Below are 13,263 nucleotides of genomic sequence, written 5' to 3'. Positions count from 1 at the left end.
CCTTACTGGTGGTTCCCACCGCTATTCCCTCTCTTTCTAGAATGTGCTACTAGATGGTTACTGTATATGTTCCCGCAGGGAGCAGAGTTGCACAAAAGTCCGCCATCATGTGTACAAAGCGAACCAACATTGTGAGAAAAGGCCACATGTCATGTTTACAGGAACCAAGCTCATTGCGATATGAACGATCGTGGTTGACCTGTACTACCTCCGTGATCTAGCCATTTTATCTGGGACTTTCAAGGACCAGTTTATTATAATCTTGCACATATAAGCTATGGTATTTGTTTTGATTTGGTCTGAACAAATGGAAATATCTCGTTGCATGTGCTGAGGCATCGCGTAGCGCTGGATCATTCGTTGCACACAGCGTGGTGGCACCATGATCTGTTAAAACAAATGCGAAAGAGCAACCTTGAACGAGTTCAGTATATCAGGAAAAAAAAAAGTGTTTATTATGCTATTTTGGCATTGAAAAAAAAGAAAAGGTAGACTAATTTTGGAAGCAGTCTGGAAGTTGGTCATCAAAGAAAGCACCAAACTTGTTTATCTATGCCTTGGTGGCAGCTTCTCCACGCTGCATGGTTACTTTTGGAACCACGTGCCTAGGTTTGACGAGGGTAGGGGGGGTGCAAGCGAGGAATGGAAAACAGATGCACAACTATACAGTATACAGTAATTCTAGCTTTGTGGTGGTAGAGGATAATGTTTTGCGCTGATTTCTTCCGCAATTTGATGGCAACTCTGCTAAATTTTTCCAGTTCTCTGGAACACCTCATCAGCACAAAAACAAATCACCACATATACATAAAAGCTTAATCACCTGTGTGTCACTGTGTTAACAGCAAAACACCTACTTGCTGTTTAGGATGTGTGGCTGCTGAAAGCTGTACAGACCTGTCCCCCCCTACTCCCCCGTCCACTTTCTTAATTTATAAGCTTTTTTTTTTCCTCCAGTCATCTCATTGCCCATGTTTCTTTCTGTGCCTTAACGGCCTCATTTGTATAGACAAGTGTGTCATTTGATAAGTTAGTTTTAATTGTTTGTTGCATACAGTACTTACAGTGCTCTTTCTTTTTTTATTATTTTTTTTAATACAAGGATGAGCTGAGGTCCATCCTGCGGAAGCTTGAGCAGCATGTAGAGTCCCAGGACACTTCTCAAACGAAGGTGGACTCTGAATCGTCTCCACTGAAGAAAAAAATTGCCAAGAAGAAATGAACATGAAGAAATCATCAGTCAACACTGGATAGTTCATGGTGTATATTCTGTCCGATATATAGTAGTTTAAAAAAGAGGTGTATTAACACTGAAGTGTTACTAGATATCATAGAGACAGTGGTTGTGTTCTGTGTTAAGAGCGGGGGCGGCACCAGTATTTTTCATTTGCGGGTTGTGGGGGAGTGAGCATGATTCTCTATTTACGTTGGGGGTGTAGCGGGGCATAGCACTCTGTCACTTGGCACTCCATGGTTGTAGGAGGGGGGGGCGATGAGAGGAAGGAAGAAAGAGGATGTTAAGGTGGTCGGTTGCTCCCCTTCTTAGCACTGCCCCTGGTTTAAAGCTGATTGCTGCATGGCGCACAAAAGTGTCCATTTTGTTTTACATGCAGAGTAGTGGGTAGACATTATTGCTCTTTTGTCTGCTTCACTGGTTGTCTGAGCTCTATGTCAGCTAATAATAGAGCCAAACCTTTCAAGTGAAACTGAGAGTACACGAAGCACAGGACTGTGATATAGCTGTGTTGATAAGGTTGCCTTTAAGCTCAAGGTGACATGGTATGTATATGTACAACTGTAGTAAATTACTTTTTGCAAATTTCATGCCTCCTGATCTTCATGAAGTTACATGTTACTGCAGCTGGGTCATAGCATCATGCTTCACTTACATTTTGTTACGTTTATATGTCTGAACTTAATTACTTTGTGGCTCAGTGAGTGTGCTTTCTAATATAGTTATAATTGTGGCATCATTGTTAGATTCAGGTAACTTTTTAAGGTGTGTCATGTCATGGTTACCTGGTGTGCTTCATTTTACTACTGTAGTAGCAAAGCTACTTTACATGCTATTAAATTTTTTTAAATGATTCGAGCACATATAGATGGTACAAGAATATGCACAGACAGAGACAGGACAACACCCTTAAATTGTGTTCGTTCTTTTGTAATGCCTGTTTGCACTACTGCTGTCATAAAAAACTGCAATAGCAAGTGGCCCAGGACCTAAATGTGGGTTAATTGTCAGCCTATCAGCATTCGTTTAGAAACAGCAGTGTCAATGCTAGAAGAAAATATGGTTTTGGCTTTGGATGATGGAATTTCATTTCGACTGCCTTCCACTTTGACAGCCCCACAAGCCCCATCTGTTGAAAAACCTTTTTTTGAGTCATCCCATGTGGTTTTATGAAAGCTCAAAATAACATGTCATTCACTGCTTTGATAGACTAAAGGGAAACCCTTTATCAGGCTAAACTGGTAGATTGCAGAAGTAATTGATTGTACGAACTTTGTGCGCAAGCTGCTTCACTGATAATGTTAATATGACATTGGTGTGATGTTGGGGGTGTTACATACATGATTATATTTTCATGTATTTGCTCTATCTTTGCATAAGTGGCCACAAAAGTTGCTGAGATGCATTTTTTTCATTTGTGAATGCATTGTAATAATTAACATTTAACTAGCCTCTGTACACATATGCTTTTATGCCGTTTTCTGGCATACAAAGCTTCCACTCAGAAATAGTGACCTATTCGCTCTTATATGTTTGTAGTGGTTGGACACGTGTGACTTGATATTTTCTTCTATGTCCCTTTAAGGGAGCATAGGGGTTTGAAAGTTGACTTTTTTACTTTTGGACCAAATTTGGTCAAAGTTGGCAGGCGTGTTTAGTTTCTTTTTAATCTAGAAATGAATTTTTTTCAGGTTCGTTGTTGCATAAAATAATTTTAAGAAAGACTTCCCCATTGTTTTTAAACAATTTACAAATAACGACTGTGCAAAAATATACAAATGGTGTATGGATATATATTGAAAAGCATAGGGCACAGAATAATGGAAGCACTTTTATGATTGGGTCATTATTTTTTATTTTATAGCACAATGAAGGCCAGGGTTTTGAACATGAACAGGCATTATTCACACATACAAGCTATTTAAAAAACAAAGTTTAGGCAGAAATTTTAAAAATCTTCTCCCGACATTGTTTTCTCCAAACATCTGGCTTCATGCTGCAATATATATATATATATATATATATATATATATATTCATTCTATCTGCAATAGGCACTGAGATATCAAGGTGGCAGAATAGCTGGGTGTGCAAAATTAGTATTTAGAGAAAGTGTAGAAAATAAATGTAATGTCTAGTTGAGAACAGTCGGAAATATGTACATGTGCGCACAAAACTTTAGTAGGCTCCAGGAGCATATGGCAGGCAAAGCCCTGAAACATGAGCGCCGTGTAATTGAATATGTGCCGTTTTAGCATCAACACAGGGTAAAAATTACCTGCTCTGTATGTTTTAAAATTGATATTACAGCTGAAATATTGACATACAAGATAAAAAACCTGGCAGATAAAGAGAATCACTGAAGTACGGCCTGAAAATGTCATTTTCCAAAAATTGATGTTTTGATGCCTAATGACCCCATCCTACCTTAAAGGGGCCCTGAAACACTTCTCAAACGTCACATAAAACATTGCCAATCTGTTAACAAGGCTCCTGTGAATATGTGAGCCAAATATTATTGCACTGCAGGCTACAGCAGGGAATTTACAATCTCATGCCAAAAGCAGTGAACAGTCTCTTGCTCTTGCATCCGCAATGTCGTCATCAAAAGCAGTTTGCCAACCAACGCTGTTGGCTGATTTCATGATGGTGAGAACATTCTCAGTAATACATAATGCTAATTTTGAGTTAAATAAATGAAAATATATGCGTGTCTAAAAGACGAGAAAATAATTTTATTTTTGCACTGCGCGCAGCGTAGTCTACTGTGGCCACCACGGACTGCTGTGACGAGCCCTTTCGCCACTGCAGCTTCCAGCACGCTAGCGGAGACTAAAAGAGAGAGAAAGCCGGGTATCGGTTTGATAACTCCACTTATAGTTGAAAGATTCGAAAACATTTTTCTGGCAGGAGATTCATGGGACAACGTACTTTAATAGTGAAGCCATTCTATGATTAGTTAGAAAAGTGTTTCAGGGCCTCTTTAAAGTTCATCGTCCATACACATATTTGCTATAGCATTGTTTGCATCTGATTGCTGTTGCCGGTTTCCACTAAACAATGCGGGATTGAGCTGGAAGTTTTGTCTTGTTGTCCCATTTGTTCGGTCGCATATTGCGTGACTGTCCTTAGTATGATGCACATAGACAATCACTCTCCAACACATTAGCATGATTGGACAACTGGATTTTGAGTGCTGACATGATATTGGAACACCAACCTCAACATTTATCAGCGCAAAAGGCTCTGAAGGTGCTATTGTGTTTTTAAGGTCAGCTGGCTTGTGTGATCGCATTTGACCTCATGACATTTGCTTAGTGTGTGCATGTTTTCAGGTAACCTCTCATTTCTATTCCATCTTCCCCTGTGCAGTATAGCCAATAGGGCACTTTTACCTTCCTCTCTCCATTTTCTTGACTAATATAGTATAATATCTATGCTTGCAAGGACAGCTGTAGCCCCATGCAGGTGCTTTTTCTTGTAGATAAGGGGTAGACTACAGAAAATAATTGCCTTTTGAGGGCTTTCTCTGAGCAAAGGGTAAGAGGTATTTTTTGACTGCAGTATTATGCTCTGCAGCGTCATTGCTTGTGAAGGTGTGAAGCAGATTTAGCACCATGGATTCTTTAATCGTTGTCAGACACTTTTTTGTGGGCACATATCGTCTAGCAAGATAAACTTGTGTGAGAAGCTCACCACTTTAATATAATATGATTGATATTTCAAATTTCCTGTATAAAGGAGCAAAATTAAGAGCACAAATCGTGAAGTATTGCCGCTGTCACTATTTATTGGAATAGTAAGGACTGACGAAAGGCGGCTTGTCACTTGTCATAGAGGAGACCCAAGCTCTCCTTTTGATGCATTTGTAATGAAGCTAAGGAACATGTTATTCTTAACCAGATCACTGAGGTAAAAGGCAGCTGTAGCAGTTGTGGTATTAAGCTTTCGAATTTCAGGCCTAACCATCGTGCCTGGGCAGAAGCTTCATATCTAAGATTTGAAATGCCCCTTGTCTATATTTTATGCTCATGGTGCACACAACTATTGCCAAGCTGCTCTGTAAATAGCATGTTCATGTTGAATTTTACAGTACTTGGAGTTGTGTAAATAATCCTGTTGAACTGCATGCTAGCTGACTTTTCATGTAGATATGTATTTTAAATGTTTGTTATTATAAAAAATGAAATTGTGCCCTTGCAACCTATAAGCCCACACAAGCATAAGGACTCCAAAGGTGTGGATTTTAACCTCTTTCACCTTATGCTTTTACATTCACCCCAACCCCATTTTTTCTTTTGACTCGCTTAATACAGAAAGTAGAGTCCACTGATACACAGCAAAACAGTGTTAAACGGTGACCACCACACAGTTTTAATGTTTGAGGGAACATTTAGTGTTGAGGAGGCTTGCCAAAATGTGCCACCAGTCATAATACCTGCCGACAGCTGCTTAATATGCGCACATTTCTTTGCTTTCAACTTTTAGAAGAATAAATGAAAAACTAAAAAAACTTCAGAAGCATTGGTTTAATTACCGTATTTTCGCGTGTATAACCCGCCCTTGCATATAACCCGCATCCCTAACTTTGAACTCTACGAAAAAGGAAAAAAATAACCTCGCGTATAACCCGCACGCTTATCCGAAAAAATGAGGGCTAAGAAGTTACAACTACGGCCAGTCATCATTTCGTTTTCAAAACAAATTTATTTCAAAACGACCGCCACAACGTTGTCAGTGCTGTCGTCCGATTCACTGCTGCCATCCGAGGCTTCATCGCCCTCTCTCAAAGATACAATTTTCGTCGGAACCATCTCGCAGCAGCTCTGTTGCCGATTTCTTCAGCAGCGGCTACGATCTTCAGTTTCTCTTTCACTGTGAAAAACTGCCGCCGAGCCACACTCATGATGCCTAAACAAGACTGGCCAACTGTGCAAACTGGGAGTACAAGAAACGGCACCTGACTCATGCGAAAAGCGTCTAACCAGACTATGGATGTGTTTACCTGTGTTGGCCTCTTATTGGCTTAACACACGTCGATGTCGATAGACATGCGGACTCTACACGGCAGGCTGCATGTTGCTGTGAAGCCGAACCCCACCCCCTCCCTTCGCGAATATTCGCATATAACCCGCACCCCCACTTTTTAAGCAATTTTTTTCTATTTTTGGTGTGGGTTATGGAACTACGGTAATATGGTACAGATGGAAAATACGGTAATTATGGAACAGTAGCAGCAGTTTTTTCGTGAAGATAGAAATGTTTTGCATTTTCATCTGTAATAGTTCATTGTTTCAGTGTTTATATCATATGAAAATCAACTTTGTTAAGATTGTAATACCAGTCGCTTCTACATTGCACACTCTAAAGATTTTTTCTTTCTCAACATTTTTTTTACTCTACATAGTCAATCAACATTGTGCATGTAATTACATGCATTATATTTAAGACATTGTCACCACGAGTCATAATTTTGCATTGCATTCCACTTGTTCAAACTGAATCCATGACATTTTCTTTCTTTTACTTTTTCTGTGTGCAGCTTCTTTTTACATGCACATTTTTGTATGTTATCACTGCAGATAATTTATCACCTGATGATCTGACTATGATTCACTGAACTGTCATTCCAATATTAACTTTCTTGTCATAATTTTAAGAGACATGATTGTCAGGGACCTGTTGTGAACCTACGTATTTTAAATTTTGTATAAAATTTTTACAACTGCCACATTTTGTTCTTTTTTTTTTTTTGTAGCTGCAAGTCTTTACTGCAAAGAAAAGTGGCCTCTTTTCTATCTTTCTTTTCTTTTTTTTTTTGTTTCATTTGTACATAGGAAGGATGGATTGCTGTGGTGAATACAGTATTGACCACTTGATTTTTTTTTTTTTTCATTTGTGTGTGTGTGTGTGCGTGTGTGTGTGTGCACGCACGCGCGCGTGGAGATTTTTTCAACGATCTGTGTGTAATGTGGCTATTGTTTGCCTTGCATCATTTGTAATAGACATGCATGATTAACACTCAGATGTTCGCATATTCCTCTTTTTGCTTGGACGTTATTTATGCACAAAAATTCTTTGGCCTCAAGGCATACGAGCCTCCTTTGAAAATAAAAAAAAAAAAGGCAAGGGGCACGAAAAACAAAATTGATGTGATAGTAATGCAGTTTGACCATGGGGAAGTTTGGCCTGTGATCAGCATTAGTAAAAGCATCAGGCCGTGGCTTACTTGCTCTAACAGTGTACAATCGCTTTACTCATCAAGTTGATCCTGTCATGCAGTTCTTTTTACGATATTCGATTGTCTTCCACATCATTCTGTCACAGAATAATTGATCCTGATACATATTGAGCTGTGAGAAAATGCAGGGCAACACATGCAGAAACAGCAATCGGGTACTGATCCTCTGCAATTTGTTTGGAAATCAAAACATATTTCATATTAGTATGCATGTGTGGCCATGAGGAGACAAGATGTGAGAATCAGATTATTGTTTTTGTCCAACATATTTATAGAAAGTGAGGCCTCCTTTTCACATTGTAAACATGTCTGCAAACACTTGGGCTTCCTAAATCGTTAATGCTTCCCAGAATGTGCTGTGTAATATGAAGTGTGGCCAAATTGTAAACTCTGCCATAGCACAAGAAATGTACCGTATTTTCGCGCATATAACCCGCCCTTGCATATAACCTGTGCCCCTAACTTTGAACTCCATGAAAAAGAAAAAAATAACCTCGCGTATAACCCGCACGCTTATCCGGAAAAATGACGTATAGGAAGTTACAACTACGCGCAGCCATCATTTCGTTTTCAAAACAAATTGATTTCAAAACGACTGCTGCAACGTTGTCAGCACTGTCGTCCAAGTCACTGCTGCCAAGGCTTCATCGCCACTCTCGAAGACGTAATCGTCTTCGGAACCATCTTGCAGCAGGTCTGCTGCCGATTTCTTCAGCAGCGGCTATGATCTTCAGTTTCTCTTTCAATGTGAAGGACTGCCGCCGAGAGACATTCATGATGCCTAAGGCTGGCCAACTCTGCAAACTGGGCGTACACAAAACGGCACCTGACTCGTGCGAAAAGCGTGCGAAAAGCACAGAACACTCATACCAAAAAGCATTTTTCTTCCTCCATGCCGAAAACCATCTAACCAGACTATGAATGTGGATCAGGCAATAACCTGTGTTGGCCTCTTATTGGCTTAACACACGTCGATGTCAATAGGTATGTGGACTCTGCACGGCAGGCTGCGCGTTGCCGTGAAGCCGACCCCCACCCCCTCCCTTCGCGAATATTCGCAGATAACCCGCACCCCCACTTTTTAAGCACTTTTTTTCAATTTCTGGTGTGGGTTATACGCGAGAAAATACACTAAAATGAGCATAGAGAAGGTTTCTGCCACTTGTGCACTAGTGAGAGAAACAGTTTGAGAAACATCTTGGGCGGCACCTCTGGTATTAGCAAAGATTGCACTCCAGCTGTTATAACCTAGATCACAGCTTTAACACAGCTGTATTAACATGCCTAGCTGGGATGTTGATACAGCTGTGTGCTATCCGGTTATGTTGTTGGTAAGCAGTGCAAACATATCTTGCTAATTATTTTACCTAACTTTGCACACCATGTTCTTCAAATGGACTGAGCACACAGAATTTTTCACTGAGTAGTGCTTTTGAATTCCTCTGCAAACTTTGCATATTAGTTACCGTGTGTGTCTGGGGCTCAAGGTTACCACAGTAAACAGTGTTGGAGCATCAACCAAATTGCATTGCTGCATCACCTATGACTTGATAATATGCTGTTCAGAACATGTTGGACATTCGTGGCACGTTTGCTGGAGCTTCATACAATGGCTCACATGCAGTGATATCTCTCTCATTTGGCACGGCGTCACCAATATCTTGATAATATGCTGTTCAGAACATGTTGGACATTCATGGCACGTTTGCTGGAGCTTCATACAATGGCTCACATGCAGTGATATCTCTCTCATTTGGCACGGCGTCACCAATGTCTTGATAATATGCCGTTCAGAACATTTTGCACATTCATGGTGAGTTTGCTGGAGCTTCATACAATGGCTCACATGCAGTGATATCTCTCTCATTTGGCGCTGCATTCATACGAGCTCCGATATCATTTAGTGGTTTACTTTAGGGCAATGAGAACAGCACTTGGTTGGTGCTAAACTGAGCAAGGGGGAAAACACTGTGTAAATGGGGTCGTGTGAGCTTGAGAACGTAAAATGAGTATGTCCAGCACAGTCTTAAAATTTTCTTGGCATCTAGGTGAGGCAGCTGTGTAGTTTGCGGTACACTTAGTGTACATACTTTGTAGACAGTATGCACAGTAATGCTTGTTCAGTTGCTTGAACATCCCACAAACTTTTGTCCCTGTCTCGACTTTACGTTATAATGCTTTTCTGCTGTGCGTTTACAGGAGTGATTTATTCAAGGCTCAAGGCCCTAGCTATGAAGGTATCTTCTGAGCTAGAAATGTGTTTATATCTTTTTCCCTTGACATTTCTTGCGTATGAATGGACTTATCACGAGCATTTTTCTTTTCTTCTCTGAGTGTAAAGGGTTCAGTTGTAACAGAAAGCAAATGTTAAACCTGATGCAAGGTCAAACAGTGTTCATTTTTAGCATTAAGCCACAGTTGATTTTCTTTTTACCTGGCACAAAATAGTATCATAGTTCTTCGTTCCTCTTGAATAGTCACGAAGTGCTTTTAATTACGTACTATATGTGAAAACAATAGTCAGCTAAGGGAGTTTGATACTGCCATGCGTATCTTGCTTAGAGAGGGCTTTGTTCTTGTGATGTTGAATATTGCTGGGAATAGCATGCTGCACGTCTAGTATATATTGTCATTTGTCACAGGAAAACAGAGATATGTGTGGTCGCAGCAGTTGTGAAATGTTGTTAATGTTTATTGTAAACGTGCTGGCTATGTAGTTCGAGGAGGCACATGAAACTGATCTTTGATATTTGCTTTAAAGTGGGCTGAGTTCACGTATGTTATATTCAGGCTTTCAGTTGCCTGGCATGACATCTTGATCTCTGTGTGTATGTGGGGGCAAGCAGCATCATGTGCTTTGTGTTTTATGTAATCGGCTATGTAGCTAGCAGGTGGTTCTACAATAACAGGGTACAAGTAATTTCTGGTTTCTAGAGCCATCACTGTACAAAGCCAAAGACAGTCATAACTTCTGCTAGAACTGCAAGGTAGCTCTCACATAATGCTATGTGCTCACAGTAGTGCCTAAATCTAGTGTGCACAAGCAGAATATATTGGTACCATTGACCATGCGATTCTACACTTTGAAATGTGCAAATGATAGTTTTAGTCTAGACTTGGGAAATATGGCATTTATTGCTCTTGTTGTGCCCAGTTCTTCCGTATGGTCACACATTTGACATTTTAGACATTGTGCTTCAAGCTGGAAGTTATGATTATCATATTGGAACACCAATGCTGTTTTCAGAAGTGAAGCTGTTTTTTAAAGAAAGGTGTAATGCCATGAAATTTGCGTAATTCAAAACAAGTTTTAAAGATGTGATGCAAATGGTCTGAAAACATCTTGTGCAGAGCTGTAATGAGTAGCTTGAATGAAACTTATGCCAGAAACGCATTTAAATGGAAGCTTTTTCACATTTGTGCTTCAGCCAAACAAGTGATGATTTTTCTATCAACCAGAATATAATGAAACGCTTAACATGACCCGTTTGATAAAACCCTAGTTATACACTTGTGGAGCTTATTTTCTTCCCCCAAGATGTGAGCCTGTGTGTGGAAAAGGCAGCAATGGTGGTACAGTAGCTATCAATGGGTGGACTCATTTATGTACACAAAATGTGCAAGTGATAAATGCCGCTGAGACTACTACCACCATGGTAGATTTGGGCAAGGTTCTTCGTAACACAAGCTATGCAAGGTCATTTGACCATTTCATATTGAAGTCTACAAAAAACTGACATTAGTCATTTTTAATGCACAAAATCCTTTCATGATGCACATCCTTCATTTCATTCAATAAGCTGTTTGCAATGCATTGAAATGATGATTTTGCATGTTTTATGTGTACTTGAACGTAAATGTAGCTTTAATCATTTACTTAAGATGTTTGGAAGAGCAACCACACAGTTTTTGCACTGCACCTCAGCAGATAAACTGCATGGCAGGCAATGCTCATGTTTGGACTTTTGAAGGCATAGTGCATTTAAAACATGAGCCTGGAGAATATGTGCAAGGCAGTGGAATTTCTTCATCTGCTTTGCAATAGTACATGTCTCTACGAGTCATTGTCATAGCATCACGTTGTGGTGTCTCGATTGGTGAATTGACTGAAGTATTATAAACTGCAGGAAAATGGCCCCGAATGTAAGATGCTATTGATGCAATCCTTATGTATCTTGATGCAGCGTTGAGAAGCTTGAATGTCATGTTTTAAGCAGCTATAGGGTGTGATGTGGTGTTGATTCTTGTGTAAATATTGGTATTGAAATATAGCATTTTCTCTTTGGATTACCAACTTGTGTGTTTTTAATTGAGCACGTATATTTTCTCATCCTGTATAAAGTAAGGTTGCATTGCACATCTATTAGGCTACTATAGGTGCATTTGGGCATTTAACCCAATGCATACATATTTCCAGGTAAAAGAAATTTTCTCTTTTACGTCCTGAGCCAGTTAACCGAAGTTAATCGTTAAAAATGAGCCTTCTCCCCCAAATCCACTTCTTGGATAATGTGGTTACCGTATTTATTGACATAACGAACTCACTTTTTTTGCGATTTTCTTTCCGGGGCCACCTCTAAAAAAGGCACGCTTGACTGCGAGAGCAAATGTGTAGACAGCTACACGAAGTAAGGATAATAGTTTCATGGCTGTATAAACTTGCAAACATTCGCTATCCAAATTAACAAGCATTGTGTCAGCGCGCACATGCCAACATGAACTCATCACACTCGATCACCGCTGACACTCGCTGTCAAAACGTTGGCATGAGGAAGCGCGGCAGCAACAGCGAGCGAAGTGACCCTCGTGCTGTGTATAACTTCAACGCATACTGAACGGCGAGAACGTAGCACGCACAAGCCGCTGTCGCACTGCTCGACTCAGCCCCCGGCGCAGATCGCCTGCAAGATAAGGCGCGTGCGGCCGCGCAATGCGCAGCTGCTGTGCCGCCCCCCGGCGCTATGGGCCTGACTCTAGGCCTGACGGAATACGGCGCGTTTCCTCCCCACTTTCCTCCCTCGAACGCGGGAGATTGCGGCGCCATCGTCGGCGCCGACGGCAAAAATGCGCCTGGTGTGTCTACAGTGTACTAGAAGGCTCTGTCTGTAGTGGGCTCAGAGGGCGGGTCCTGAAGCGCTGCATGTCGCCTGCCGAGAGGGGGCGCAGCAAGACGTTCCTCCTTAGGGTGCCTCGATGCCCAGCGCCGCCGTCGCTGGCATCGAGGCACCCTATTCCTCCTGAAGCTTGGCTTCGCGGGAGGCTAGCAATTGTAAAGTCGCGGTCGCCGGAGTTAAGAGAGCCACGCTCAGCGGAGACCAGTGCCTCAAAAGTCCCTAAGCGATTATGTCCCTAGGCACCTAGGAGCTCCACGATTGCCATGACACGTGTTAAGCGGAAGTCTCCGCTGTACCTACTAGCAATTGTAAAGTCGCGCCCCGGTCCTCCTCCTCCCCGCGACCTTGGCGAGTCGCAACCAGGTTGCAACCATCGGAGAGGGTCCGGCAGGGAAGACGAGGCGACGTAAAAACAAGAGAGTTTAATACATGGTTACGGGTGCGCGGTGTGCTCCAAAGAAAACGTACAAGAAAAGTTCAGCGTGCATGCACCTGCACGCTAGGGCAAAGCAAAAGTGTTCTCCACGTGGCTGCTGGCTGGCTTTCTTATACCCTCCACCATCCGGGCACTTTCTCCCTCTCTTCTCCCACTGCAGGATAGGGCAAACCAGGCGAAGCAGAGATGGTAGGCGACCGGAGCGGGGTGAACGTCCTCAGCGGGGGAGGAAGGTTGAG

The 13,263-nt window shown here is 41.5% G+C and overlaps 2 protein-coding genes across 4 annotated transcripts in view; one reads left to right on the top strand and one right to left on the bottom strand.

The window, feature by feature from the left end:
* LOC119433544 (protein Jumonji) overlaps nucleotides 1–11,761 on the top strand; it is a 115,115-nt gene extending 103,354 nt beyond the window's left edge. For all 3 annotated transcript variants that reach the window (XM_037700809.2, XM_037700801.2, XM_037700795.2), the window contains one exon: nucleotides 1,103–11,761. In XM_037700809.2, the coding sequence (XP_037556737.1) occupies nucleotides 1,103–1,222 (120 nt within the window). In that variant the 3' untranslated portion in view covers nucleotides 1,223–11,761. The remainder of the gene's footprint in view (nucleotides 1–1,102) is intronic.
* The window catches only part of LOC119433473 (putative sodium-coupled neutral amino acid transporter 7), a 531,279-nt gene that overhangs the window by 177,010 nt on the left and 341,006 nt on the right, over nucleotides 1–13,263 (bottom strand). The gene's annotated exons all lie outside the window — the stretch shown is intronic.

Source organism: Dermacentor silvarum, chromosome 1, assembly GCF_013339745.2.
Source record: "Dermacentor silvarum isolate Dsil-2018 chromosome 1, BIME_Dsil_1.4, whole genome shotgun sequence".
NCBI classification, from domain to species: domain Eukaryota; kingdom Metazoa; phylum Arthropoda; class Arachnida; order Ixodida; family Ixodidae; genus Dermacentor; species Dermacentor silvarum.
Note: the sequence above shows the minus strand (reverse complement) of the source record. Positions and strands in the feature narration are given on the sequence as shown.